The sequence below is a fragment of the Camelus ferus genome, chromosome 7 (genome assembly GCF_009834535.1).
Source record: "Camelus ferus isolate YT-003-E chromosome 7, BCGSAC_Cfer_1.0, whole genome shotgun sequence".
Taxonomy (NCBI): Eukaryota; Metazoa; Chordata; class Mammalia; order Artiodactyla; family Camelidae; genus Camelus; species Camelus ferus.
Window position 1 is genome coordinate 36224220 of NC_045702.1, and position 14515 is coordinate 36238734.

Sequence of the window (14515 nt, forward strand, 5' to 3'; positions counted from 1 at the left end):
GGTAAAGGGAGGAGTCTGGACACAATGATGTGCATGAGAGGAGCAGAACAGGACACCTGCATAAATGCAAGTACAGCCAGGCAGCTGTGCCTCTTTGCCTTGGCAGACTTAAGCGTGTTAGGATTTGTGTCATTTTTTTTTTAAAGAAAGGATTCTGAATGAAGGGAAAAGTAAAGTCTTTTGGGGAAGTAGCAATTGCAAGATCACTTATCTCCCTAATAATTGAGCACTTAATTCTTCTTACCATGTCGGCAGATGGGGAGCAGCCACCCTCTCTGTGGTTCCCAGCACGCACCTCATGTGGCATCAAGGGGCTCGGCTCATTCCAGGGGGCAGTTTGGGGCTGGTCAAGGTTACTTCCTGAGAAAACCACAAGCATTCACGGCTTTGGCCTGCAACACTCTCTTCGCTTCTCCCTTCATATCTTCAGAGATCTTCGTCCATCATTGAATAATTAAGAGAAATTTCTTCATTAATCTTGCTATAAAGGAATACTTTTGAGTCCCTTGTTTTCTATTTTTCATGTTTTACCTGAAAACATCGTAAAATTAACTAAGAGACAGACCAATCATCAGGCAAGCAAAATGGGGTTTGTGTTGAGGGCCTGTTTTCCAGGAACAGGGGACTTGGACTCAGAACTTATTCCCAATGTCCACAAAAGGAAGGGAAGTCCTAAGGGGCGTTACTACCCAGGAGACACGGGTAGGTTTCTTTGTCATTATTCCAATGTGGAATGCCCGGCAGAAGGCCTTTGCATGTGGTCCCTCCACTGCCCCTGCCCCCAATCACCCACACCCAGATGTCCGGTCCCCTTCCTGGTAACAGGAGAGTGAGGAGTGGAGCACACGGGGTGTGTGGAGGGGACAGTCCTTTGCTGTGGCAGCTGGCTGGCTCCCTGTCAACTCAAACATGTTTTTCCTGCTGGTTTTCACTCTCAGCATTTACAGGAAGCATTTACAGCAAATACTTGCCAAGTGTTTTCCATAAACATACAACTAAGGACATCTTCCACACATTCTAACGCTCTGTAAATATTTGTTTTCACTATGCACAAAGAAGGTGAGTTTGTAGTTTCCCTGAGCAAGCCTTTGAAATGTGGGCTTTGGACCAGAGAGAATTCCCTTCTGAGTTTGTCCTTCATCTGGCCACCCTGCCAGTAGACTTAGAGAGTTTCTAAATGAGTTTTTCTCCCCTGCTCGGATTCCTAGCCAAGTGCCCCAACTGCCAAGTAACTTCCAGGTCCTGAGCACCCTCACGATGAAGGAAGGGGTGAGGTCAGAGGCTGCTGGGAGCATCCCAGAAGTCATTGCTTCTGATAAACTCCATAGGAAAATAGGATGGGGAATATGGATTGCAGGGAATAAGAGGATGATTGTAACTCAGGATGCATGTGAATGTACAGAAATGATTGGTTATAGAAATTCTCACATTACAACCAGGCAAGCTGTTGTTCACAGTGCAGAGATGCCCACTGGACCCTCAGTGGACACTGCCAGCCCAACTAGAAGCCAGAGTTATAATTTGTATTGTTCACTCACTGGTTTGGTAATTGCTTGTTCAGAAGCACTTGGTGTAGGTGTGACTCTGCCGCGGTGGGGGAGACGCACAGGTGACTGAGATGTGGTTCCTGACCTCAAGGCTTCAGCCCCACTGAGGGAAGGAGGACACATGTGGCTCACCACAATTTGGAGCAAAAAAGTGAGAATTGTTGGCAGAGACATATAGATAAAGGACTGTGGGGTTTTAGGGGAAGGAACTGTGTAAGGTTTTATGGAGAAGGTGACGTTGGGTTGAGTCCAAAGGAGAAGGACAATTTAGACAGGTGCAGGAGGGGAGGGGGGGAGGGGGAAGCAATTTCCATAGGTGGAAACCACTTCTGGACCTACCCTTGTAGGAGGGCTGTCTCACAGCAGAGATCTCTGATTTGGCAGAAGTAGCCAGAATCTGGGATGCTTATACAGAATTAGATGGAATGAAATGAATTCTATTCAAAAAGCTAGATTTAATAGAAGAATGATTTCCTTTTCAGATGCCTTTAACTTGACGTAAAACCATATATGGCCTAATTTCTTAATTAGGTTTCAATAAATAATTTTCCCATTGTAGCTCATTTAATATGTGTAAAATTGGAAAATTAACATTTTTCTGTTTGAAAATGTTTTTGAAAAGGCCAATTGATTATTGGCCAGAAGAGACTGATGGGAAATAGTTCTCTTTCCTCACCTTTCCATCCCCTGAAGTCCATTCTCCCAAACTCGAGTGAATTTATAAATCTCTTGAGCCCAGTGAGAACCCAAGGTGTGATCTGATTTACAGGGATCCATTTTATCACTGGCTGTCCTAGAATGTGTTTGTTTAGTAAAGTGAGTTATATCCAAATAAGATTCAGGCAAATCTATGTGGAGTGTAACATAGCTTTAAGTCTGCAATAACTGTTAAGACAGTGGTGACAATTTCTCAGTAAGAAATCAGGCTTGAGAAATGTCAAGCCTAATTTTTCATCCAACGGTGACTGTCAGGCAACGCCAAACATCTCAGTGTCTTTGTATTCCATTGAGGGAGACGGAAGACATTTGTATTCAGTAATGCACCGTTGAGTGAGTCAAAATTCTGCCTTGTGACCGTGTGATTTATTGCTAATATTGCCCAAGATTCAGACAGGCTTCTCTGCCTTCATTCGGCATCCATTTCCCAGTTGCAATTAATCTTTACTACATTCCATAGCTCCCCTCTGGTTTGGAATGTTAAAAAGATGCCTCAGAACAGAGCCTGGAATCAGTTTATTCTCCTTTAAGATTCACCCTCTTGACGAAGCTTAGGCTGTCTGCCCACTGCCTCTTACGTGCACCTTCATCACAGAAAGTCCTACTTCCTGTAAAAACAAAACAAAACAAAACAAAACAAAAAAACCTGCAAACAATATAGAAGACATAAAAGAGGAACACAGCAAGTGAAACTCTATCTGCCCTACAAATTTCATCCCCCGTGTTTTCCAAGTAGATTGCAAGCCCCTAAAGATGGCATTTTATTCCTATATGTGTTTTTAACATCTAGCAAGTTACCCAGTAATAATCAATGCGTAAAGAAGTGCTTGTTGGATGAATGAATCAATCACAGGGTGTGGAGGAGAGTGGGGCTAGAAAAGTACTTTGCTTTTCAAATGTGGTCCTTGGACCAGCAGCGTCAGCATCTTCTGAGAGCTGGTTAGAATGCAGGACCTCAGGCTTACCCCAGGCTACTGGATCAGAATCTGCCTTTTTAACAAGATCCTCAGGCGATCAGTGAATGCTTTAAAGTTTGAGATGACCTAGGATAGTCAATTGTATATCTGCAATTTAATTAAAAACATGAGCTTTCACAAACAAATGCAAGGAAGAATATGTGGCTTGCATTTAAGCTGTATGCATTGGAGCCCTTCTCCAGCAGTGGCTATGTTTGTAAGGCCTTCACACTTTCACTCCCTTCACAGACCCACTGTGGTTTGTCTGTCCCTGGATGACAGTCCTATAGGCCTGTCATCCAGGGCCGTTTCTAAACCATCACCTCTATGCCCCCCTATCTGGTCAGCCCTAAACCCCAGTTTGGAAATAGACATGTTCCATGCCACCCAAGAAACAGTTACAACCACAGTGTAGAAATTATGTAGGGACCTTGCTTGTGAATTCAGGACGTGCACATCACATTTTAACTGCCAGAGAGCAGGCACGAAATGAGGATTTATAACATGTCCTGCTTTGATGACTTACAAGGACTAAAGGAGTTAAACATTTGAGAGTTTGCATGTGGTAATCGGTCCATATATATTCACTCTTTTTTTTTATTGATGTGAAATTCACATAACGTAAAATTAATCATCTCAGTGAATTATTCGGTGACATTTAGTATATTCATAATGTTGTGCAAACACTACCTCTATTTAGTGCCAAGATATTATTTATCATCACCCCAAAAGGAAACCTGGTACCCACTCTCCTTCCTCCCAGCCTCTGGAAACTACCAATCTGCATTCTCTCTCTATGGATTTTAACTCTTATTAATTAGAGAAAAAAACCAAACCCCCAAAACTCAGATTTATTTCTTCTTCTGTCTACTCTAATTGCTTTTCACATCCTTTAAAAACAGGTTTGCTAATGATGGAAATGAGAAGCAGAGACATAACAGAACTTGAAAGCAGTGGTTCATAAAGTGTGATCCCAAAGTAGTAGCATCCTCATGACCTGGGAACTTGTTACAAATGCAAGTTCTTGGGTTTGCCCCAGAATAGCTGAATCATAACTCTGGGGCTGGGGCCCATCCATCTATGTTTTAATAAGCCTCCAGATGATTCTAATGCATGCTTAAGTTAGAAAACCACTGTTTTAAATAAACCAGATGTTCCCTCTCCAAGCCTGTAGGGAGATCTACAGGTGCCTTCACACCTGTACCATCCTTGGGCCAGGAACACATGTACTGGCATAGGAGAGGAGGTCTTCCAGCCCAGTTTCTCTGATGCTGGCGTCAGCTGGAGAATCTCTCCTGCTATCCTCTTGCCTTTGGAGGAATGATCAACAGAGCTGATGCCTCGGCTTCCGCGCATGACATCAGGGTCCTTGTGCAGACACAAACACAAGTCATCCCTGCTCTTATTTGATCCTTTCCCCTCTTGATACTATGTGACTTCATACTCAAAGGGAGGACCTTTCAGCAGAGCGTGGCTGTGATTGCTCACTGTGTTTCACACATCCTGCTTTTGTTGCACTATATCAAAGTGCAGGCAGCATTTCTTTTTGGTTGATTAATGTTCAGTCCGAGTTCTATTATGAACCTCCAGGCTTTAATTACTACACCATTACCCAGTCAATTCCTTGCCATTTTATATTTATGGCCTTTATTATGCCTCTGTATGTGCAATTGCCTAATTTGATTCTGGAAGGATTTCACCTCATTAGCTGGGTTTTATACCATTCTTCTCATTGGTCCAGATTGTTATTTATCTCAGTTCCCTGTGTGTGCTTTCCACTTTGTTTTTTCACCAGTCTGACCCTTTATCCATCCTTTTTCTCCCTTTCCTAGAATGCATTGTTCTTTTGCCCTTGGAAACAGCTCTTTAAATCTGTGCAAACTCTTCTCTGGGTGGTCTTCTCTCTGCTGATCTGTTACACTCACTCTTAACTGGTTGTTCCATCTCGATTGCTTGGTGTCATTGGCCCTTCAGCCCTGTATGTACCATGGACAGCGTTCTCTAGCTAAAGGGCCGATTAAGGATCAGGGAAGAAGCTTTCTTTTTCTTTTTTTCTTCCTTTCTTCCTCCCTTCCTCCCTTCCCTCCCTCCCTCCCTCCCTCCCTCCCTCTTTCTTTCTTTCTTTCTTTCTTTCTTTCTTTCTTTCTTTCTTTCTTTCTTTCTTTCTTTCTTTCTTTCTTTCTTTCTTTCTTTCTTTCTTTCTTTCTTTCTGTATGTTGCTAAAAATAATTGTTACATGTTCTCTGAAATGCTTTGCTAACACTCCCTCCCTCAGTCCCCACCAGCGCCTCAGAAGAATTTAGAGTTTGGTTTACTTGCTTGGATATTTTCTTAGGTTCCACCGCAGACCTTCTGAATCAAACTCTGGGGGAGCAAGCGAGCAGTTTCTGTTTAATAAGCCCTCCATGCAGGTAATTCTGATGCCCACTCAAGTTTGAGAACTACTGTTCTAAAGAAATGCTGAAAGAACTACAGGAAACCCATCTAAGCTAAAGAACAAGATAAATAATCTCAGTATCAGTTCTGTTTGGTTTTCTGTTGTGTGGGTTTTTTTTTTTCCAATATCTTTGCCCTAGAGTTATAAGAATATTTCAGTAAAACAGGAGCCCATGTAATTATTATAGTAACAGTAGATCAATCATCTCCCATGGTGAGTACTTGAGATGTCCCAGGCACTAAGGGATCTTTACCTCCATTTTTTTTTTTTTTTAATCTACAGCCTTTTGTGGGTAGGTATTTCTAATTCTGTTTTTATAGGGGAAAACTGAGGTTAAGGAATGTGCATCAAGTCACCAAGTCTGTTAGAAGTAGATCCAAGAAGATCATGACTGTCCAGAGGCACGTTATCTACTCACCTGTTACCATGTTAAGGACTTTCCTGATCAAAGCTGTATGATTATTTCACCCTCTCCTTTTTCAGCAGGAATAGGTATCATGTGTTTCCATAGGAATCAGTAGCTGAGAATGTGTGCTCTGCGGTTAGGCCACCTACGTTCCTGTGCTGGGTCTGCTTATTTCTGTGCTATGTGATGTTGGGCAAATTATACAGCATCTCTTTGCCTTGGTTTCTCCATCTGTAAAGTGGGATGGTGCAGTATTTCTGTCACATGTTAGTACGTGTACCTTAAATGAGATAATCTGCAAAAGGACTTAGAATGAGACCTGGGAAATAAATGCTCTTGGTAAATATTAGCTGTTATTTCTCTTTCTCTGCCCTCTGTCTTTGCCTTTAAAACTTTCTCTTTTAGGTATATTCCCTTTGGGGTTGGTTCACTCCCCATATCTGGGAACTAGGGCTGGTGGCTCGGGTGGCCTAAGAGCCTGGGATTCTGATTTGTTCTGGTTTATTTTCCTGCTTGGTACTTTCTGTAATGATGTTCTTCGTTCTCTGCCCGTTTAAACTCATCCTGTTGGGGCTTTGGCCTTTTTGTTTGATTTTTAGGGACTAGCTCAAAATTCACGATTACAATTAAGATCTTGTGCAGCCCCTATGAGGCAACTCTGTGTTCTTTCTGATGCTTCCTTCTGGCTGTCTGGGACCCGTCACCATGAGCGTTGGAACCAAGGGGGAAGTTGGAGATGTCTCTGCGAGGGGACTCCAAGGGGGCCTTACACTTTGACCTCAGAAGATTTCTGGGTCATGGTGATGTGATCTAAGGGCTAACGTTTCATTTTGGGGTGTTCTGTGATGCTGTTACTAATGTAAAAATACTCCTGTGTTGGAGGGGAAAGGGACTCATTGATACAAATAAAGATTTTTGGTTTTTATTTATTGATTTAACATGGGAGAAGACTGGCATTTCCTCTGGTGGGTCAGGAGACCAATCTGAACAGAGCTTGTGAAGTTGACAAGACTCTGAGGACAGGTGTCTTATGGTGGCTGTAACTGTTTAGTATTGAGACTTCAGTGCCAAAACTATCAGTCTGTGGCTTATTCTTTGGGTCCCTTGCTCATTCTCTGGACTTATACCACCCTGTATGCCTGTGGAAGATTCTGGAAGATTCCTGCTTCAATACAAGCATGTGGGACTTCTTATCTTGCATTTCTGCTGTAAGTAGGTGATGACACTCTTTTTATGCTTCTCAAGCTAAAATGATGGGAGAGCCTCTGCATTGCTTTCATCTGTCCCCAGGGGCCCGTTGTCAGAAAGCCAGTCTCACCGCAGTCGTGAGAAAAGCGTTGTGTACAATGTTGGCCAAGGGCCTCCCCGGAATGGGAAGAGGGAAAGAGATGAACACTGACTCTGTCAAGGCTGCTTTAGGCTCTTTGCCTTTTTTTTGTGATTTAATATGCAATGGGCTCTTTGGCACTTCTGTACAATTCTCAAAAGACGGAATGCCCATTGCGAGCTGACACTAGTTTGGCCCCACACTCTCTATAGCTTCGCGTCAGGATTGAGGCAAGATAAACAATATCTTCTCTTTGGAGAGAACACAGTACAGGTTCACACACTGTCCCTGGTGGCCTGAGTGGAGACCGCTCTGCTTCATCTGACCCTCAGAGTTGAAGCAGCCTGAACAAGAAGCCTCCCCAGGTGAGAGGAGATAGGAGAAGCCCTCGAGGCTCGCTCCAGGGTTGGTTACAGGGAAAGCAGAATGGATTGAACTCACCCTGGATGAGGAGAGCTCCAGAGAAAAGGGAGGGAAGTGTGGCAGGGACGACCAGCTAAATGTGTCGGCAATGGGATGCTGAGTCTAAGAGAGGAAGGGTGGTCCCAGGAGGCAGAGAAGCGTGGGTCCCGGACTGTGGCTGGCCTTGTACTTGGCACTTAATGGTCACTCCCAAGCCGGATAGGTTTGTCGTCTGCACCCCTGCAGAGGAAGAACTCAAAATGCATGGAAGTGTAGCCTGTGGGGACACGCCACACACAGTCATTCACCCTGAGCAATCGTTACTGACTGTCAGGGGATAAATGAGATAAGAGAGAACCTTATACTTTTGTCTGGGAGGGGCTAGGATTTAGAGACCCACTTCGGTGAGACAGAGGACGTTGACCAAAGTTCCTGTGGCCTCTTGAGACATAAAATCCATTGAGTTTCACGGCAATGTGTATGTGAAGGCAATTTGTAAACTATATTGGGGCAAGAAGGGATTTGGAAATTGAAGACCAGGACTGACCTAGGCTATGATCTAAGCACGTCGCCTCTTCCTCTTCTTTCAACACTCTTATGACAATAATAATAATACCTGCCTTATCCATCTTATGGACCTGTTGGGAAGTGGTGGATAGAAAATATGTAAATATACTCTGTAAACATAGAGTATGTAATAAAATGTTTTATACTTAATATTGCATAAATATCCAGTGTGTTACAAGATATGCAGTTACAACTTCTTTTAGTGTATGAAATATTCTAAGATGAGTGATAATAGCAGGTTTTGATATGTACTCCATCCATCGAGGTTTCTGTTCCAGTATGTTTGCTCTTAAAACCAAAGAGTAAGGAAAAAAATAAAGATGAAAAATATGCTTTGATATTTTTCAAAACATCTCAGGTAAACACGGTTAATACCAGAATGTTGAAATTGAATATAGACATATTAATGTATTAAATTGAAAAAAGCTCCTGTCTAGACTAAGAATTCTCTCTGCCTATAGCAATATCTTATTAGTAACACTCATGATCAGTCTTTTCTTTTTTTAATCTTGAAAAACTTTATTTACTCATTTACTTACATCTATTTATAGAAAACCTCATAATCAGTCTTTTCTAAATATTTCTGCAAGAATGTTGACCTGAAAGCCCACACAGGCAGCTTGAAAGATTTGTGTCTGCCGTGTCTAAAGAAACCAGCCAAGGAGACTTTATTTTTCTTTAGGTGGGTAAATATGATAAGATGGATGGCATATTAAAGAGTAAAGAGAGGGGCTTCTCTAAACTGATTTACATATTGATTACTTAAATTACTCCTTAATTTAGTGCCTGCTAATAAACAGTGCCTTGGAAATGTTTTCAGAACATTTATTGGCTGCAGTAATTCTATCTACAGTGTATGCAGATCACATCCTCATTAAATATTGATGTGCTCATGAAATGTTAATAGAATGTTAATGTGAAATGCGAGGGAATGTCTTCGCTGGGAGCTGGGAGCTGGCTGGAAACTACCTGTCTCCTGTCTTTTCTTTCTGTTCTGTCTTCTTGCTGTTCCCTTGATGTGGCTGTCTTGGATACAAACATTTTACAAGAGAGTTAAAGGTTCCCTGATTGATGGGGATGTAGTTGTTCTTCTCTCCTGTTTTCCTGAACTGAGATTCCTGGTTAGAACCAGACAGGATTCTTCTAAAAGGAAGAGGGTGGTGAGTCACGCTCAGTTTAATGAGACCGTTCCCATTTAGGCAGATTTCCAGAAGAGACCGTGAAAAGGGGCAGAGCCTTTCAAGGACTCCAGCACTGGTCCCTCCTGCTTGGCAAGAGAAGGGATTTAGTTAGAGCTTACGATCAGCTTTCTCAGAGGAAGAAACAACCAACCCGGAACATGTGGTCCCTAAAGAGAGTGTAAGGAAGGAATTTTATCATAAATCCCAAGGACAGTAAAGGCTGGGATCTTGGTGATACTCAGTGCACAGTTATTTATGTGAGCATATGCTGCATACAGTTGAAAAGTCCCACAAAATGGGATGATTCATCGACTTTTTGGACAATCATAAGGGTGATAAAGCAACAAGGATGAAGGTTTAGAAAATTACTTGTGATGCATCAAGTGGAAAAGGAGACTGAATATGCAAACTACGTTGTGCTACAGCTTGCTGTAAGTGCAGTGCTGGAAGAAACAGCCCCAAGTGGAAACAGTGGGCTTGTTACTGGGCTGCTATCAATGTGTATGATAATTATATGTGTGTGTGTGTGTTATCGTTATGGTGTTTGTGCAGCAAACAGTGGGAACACACTGTTACTGAAATCCTACTCCTTTGGTTCTAAACCGTTCGCCCTGTGTCGTGCTGCCTCGCGTTACTTCACTGTTGGGAAGTGTGCCTGTGTCACACAGCCCTTTCATTTACTTTCTCTTCTTCCCCCTTTTCTCCTCCTCTCCTTTCTTTATCCTCCTTCCAAATAGTCTTCTTTTTTATCTCTTTCCTAAAAGCCTTCCCCTCTTCGTTCCTTGTCTGCTCTCCTTACCTCATTTGATCACTTACGGGGTTGAGTGCGCCGAGCCGGCCCAGTCTGAGCCACCCTCATCTCTGCCCCGGATGCTGCCGGCTCCCCAGAAGGACTGCACCTTCTCTTATTTCCTACCATCCATTCTTTACACCTGCAGATCTTTTCAAAACACATCAGGGCATGCCACTCACGGTTAGCATCTCAGGATGTGAGCATGACACCCCGACAGCCCTGAGGCAGTGGTTCTGGCCCCACTCAAGGCTCCTGGAGCCCAGACTGCTGCCCTGCACAACTCCAGACCCCTCCACATTGTAGACCAGGCAAGAATACAAAGGATGTGTCCGAAACACGTCCCACATGACTCAGGGGCTCTGCCCTTGATCCCGCTACCTGAATGTTCTTTCTCCCAGACCTTGACTTGGCAAGTTCTTTCTCATCCTTTGATTCCCAGTAGTCACCTGATTACCTACACTCTCCTCCCCAGCTCTTCCCTGTTACTCTTTACCACCTCAACCAGTCACCTTTTCTTTCATAGCCCTTGTTGTAAACTGCAATTACCTCTTTTATTTTATCTACCTCCCTCAATTAGACTGGATGTTCCAGTAAGTCAGTCAGAGCCCTGGTCTTGTTTTCCACTTTATGGGGTCTAGGGGTCTTCCTGGTGGAAAACAGGTACTCAGTTACTACTGGTGACTGAATGAATAAAACACCATTTCTGACACTGAAGAGGTCATAGACTGAGGGAAAAATACCATAAGTCTGTGCACAGCATTGTTGTAAATGGGAGACACCTACTCAGGGTGGTTATGCTGTGGAGGACATAACAGACGGCTCCCCTGGGGAAGTTGGAGGTGGCTTCAGGGATGGATAAGCGGATTATTCCTTTTGTTGGCATATGAATTTTAAGTTTAGGAACCTTATTTTATTTTGTGTGTTTTAGAACAGCTGGCTAATTGCCCTTTATTTTAGATGTTTAGTATCTTTAAAATAACGTTTTGATGTCTTATTTTACTTTTGACACATGTGCAGAAGGGCTCCCTTCGTTGTGGTAAGCATATCTCAAACTCGCTTAAGGAAAGAGGAGAATTATGAGATGGCCCAAAGGGGTTTTCAGAGGTGGGACAAACACACCATAAGGTCAGGGAAGTAGCTTTGCTACAGGAACAAGGGGACCGGCTGCTCAGATGTTCCCAGGGCGGCCACTGCCTCTCCTCTTTGTTTTCCTTTGCATTTTGGGGGGAGGGTGGGGGTGGGGGCTTTTCTTTTTTCTTTTTATAATTGCAGGCTCACTTTGAGGGAGCTCCTGCACTCATACCTCTTGGGAACCGCCTGCAAAGTTGGGCCAGTTTTCCCTTTTTGTGTGGGAAGTCCTTCCCTGAGGGACTCTGGTTGGTCCGGTTTGTGTCACTTGTCCCTAGGCGTGGTCCAGGCCACTAATGCCAAGGCTGAAATCTTGGAAGAGCATGGAAGCTCCTGTGGGATACAGGTGATCGAATGTAGGAGCTGAAGTCACAGAAGAGCTGCTTTCCCCAGGGAGGGGAAGATGCCACTGGGAGGACAAGAGAGTGGTTTTGTCACTGAAGTTCAAAGTCTTTATTGTGCCTTTTTGAAAAACTGTCCATAGGCCCCTCTGTGTAAGTGGAAACCAGAGAGCCAAGTACCCTCTTACAGAGCTGAGAAAGGTTTCAGGAGATTTGGAAAGCATGAGAGTTTTCAGGCCTATAGTCAAAGAATACACTTAGAGTACCATTTTGTGCTGCGTCCAAGGGCCATAGTTCAGTGATCTGGAGAGGATCTATTTCTCTATTATAGTGGAGCCAACGTTTTTGGCGTTTGTCACAAACTGACTTCCCTTTCTGACCTGTTCCCCTTCCTGCTTGCAGATCGTGCTGGAGAACAGTAGCCGAGAAGATAAGCACGAATGCCCCTTCGGCCGCAGTAGTATAGAGCTGACCAAGATGCTGTGTGAGATCTTGAAAGTGGGCGAGCTGCGTAAGTACACTGGTTCCCCACACGGGTGTGAAGCTGGGCAGAGACCCAGCTTCCAGGGGAGCGCCCTGACCTCCACGGAGGGTTCCCAAGGTGCTGACATCTGTACACAGGCATCACGTGGACCGTTTTTGGCTCAGGTTTCCCGTGTGTGTATTTCTGCATGTCTGTTCTGGGAAGAAACATTATTAAAATCCACCAGAATGGAAAAAATTGCAGGTCCTGTGACTGAATTTCAAATATTGTAAAAATGAGTATATATTAAGACAGCCTTGCGTTTAATACTCTATTTGGGAAAAAGACATGTGGATTTATTTTTTAAAATTCCAGTTTTTAAGCTACCAGTGGATCATTTTCTTTTCTTTCTTCTGAAACAATATTTTTTCCTATAAGGAAAAATTGCATACCTTAATGAAATCCTCTTGCTTCCCGTATCTTACTTGTTCAGAATGCTTTCTCTAAGAAAGAAGGAATTATTGAAGAAAATAGGTAGTTGATCATGAAAAATGTAGTCAGAGATATGCTTATTGCTCTTTTTCTTCCTCATAATACAAAATTTAGGAGAGGATACCTGAAAAAGAAGGCATGATAATTTTCCTGCCTTTTGCTCAGTGGCATAATTTGGCTTTAACTGGTTAAGGCAAATCTGATTTAACCCGGCCCGCAATCTTTGTCAACACTGAGGCTCCTTAATAGTGGCTGCCTTCTATTCCGTCCGACAGCTATGGAGTCGACACACATATAAATCTTTCCTTGTAGGCTTAATAACATGGGCGCCCAAGAAGACTGTTTATACAGAGAAATCTCGGGTGTTTGGTATTATTGTGAAAGCACAAATATTTAGTCACCTGCTTGAGAGCTTAAAATAATGGTCTGAAATGATTAATGGGAAGGAATCTAATGATTAAATTGGAAAGGGGGTTGTGTTTTATTTACAGTGTAGAACTGACTACAGGCACTGCTAGAGGAAATTAAAATTTTCTGAACTTAATAAGGGAAAAGCTAAGAATTTGGGCCTGTTTGACCAAGCACAGCAGACGCTACCATCCTCCAGTGTGGGTGGGTGAGGGAGAGAAGCTGAAGCTGAAACTGACATGGAACTGCCATGGAAGTTCATTACTTATGAGCCCAAATTAGGGCATTTTTGCATCAGAAGAGTAACAGCCTGACCTGAGAGACTTCTGTGTCAGCCTCCTCAGGTTCACTGATCACCGATGTTAACATTTCAGGTTACCTGGATCCTTGACATTACTGCTCATCGATTAACTTGATGAGATTTCTGTCCACTGTGTGGCTTACTGTGTATTCCGCTGAAGGATTAAAGTCCAGAATCAAACAAATCCTTCTGAATTCCTCAGTCTGATAACTGTGACTATTTCATGTTTATCACAGTTTTCTGGGGGGACCTATAGAAAGCCACTTGCTAAAAAGCATTGCAGGACCACCTAAGAGTTTCAGAAACCAGAGAACAGTCGTGCTCTGCTTGGCTGGTACTTCTTATGTCCAGGTTATTGCTCTTCAATGTCCTTTTCTTCCCCTCCTTCATTTTCGTCCCCCCACACCACCCCCAGTGGCCTGCCTTGGCTGTCAGCGCTCAGTGTGGTGGCAGCAGGAGGTATGCTCTTTTGTGTTTTGGCTGCCATACCCAGCTTTCTGCTCTTCCCGTTTGTCCAACAGACACGTGTCTGTTATGCTGAGTTGGCACAAAACAGAGCTATGGTGGACTAGAAGGGGAATGTTGAGGAAAAGGGCCAGCTTGGTTCTGTCTCTGCCACTCATGACCTTTTAGTTCTTGGGTCACATACTGGCAAACTTTGCTGTGCTCTTACCATCCCACATTCTCCCCAGAAGTAGATTGGAGTATGTGGGGGTGATGATTTGAGTGGTTGCATTCATTTTGGCTTCAACCTCAGTGGCAGAGGTAGCAGTAAGAGGAATACCCCGGAAACAGATAACACTCACCCTAGGGGAGCTAACTTGGACAAGATGGCCAAGTTTCAGGCTGTATAATGTGGATCTGCCTTGGACTCTCCTCCCTGTCACTGGGGCCCCATCAGGTGGGCAGACGGGAACCTTGGTGGCCGGAGTCTGAGCAGACAGCGCTGCTCAGGTGAGTGTCAGCTCTGTGCTTTGAGGGAGGGAATTGGCACAGAATAGGGACTGACCTCTGGCTGGTGTAGAGCAGCCTTCCCAGATTTTTGAGGA

The 14515-nt window shown here is 43.7% G+C and overlaps 1 protein-coding gene across 10 annotated transcripts in view; it reads left to right on the forward strand.

Moving 5' to 3' along the window:
- The window catches only part of ELMO1 (engulfment and cell motility 1), a 491925-nt gene that overhangs the window by 256785 nt on the left and 220625 nt on the right, over nt 1-14515 (forward strand). For all 10 annotated transcript variants that reach the window (XM_032483695.1, XM_032483693.1, XM_032483692.1 and 7 more), the window contains one exon: nt 12205-12313. In XM_032483695.1, the coding sequence (XP_032339586.1) occupies nt 12205-12313 (109 nt within the window). The remainder of the gene's footprint in view (nt 1-12204; nt 12314-14515) is intronic.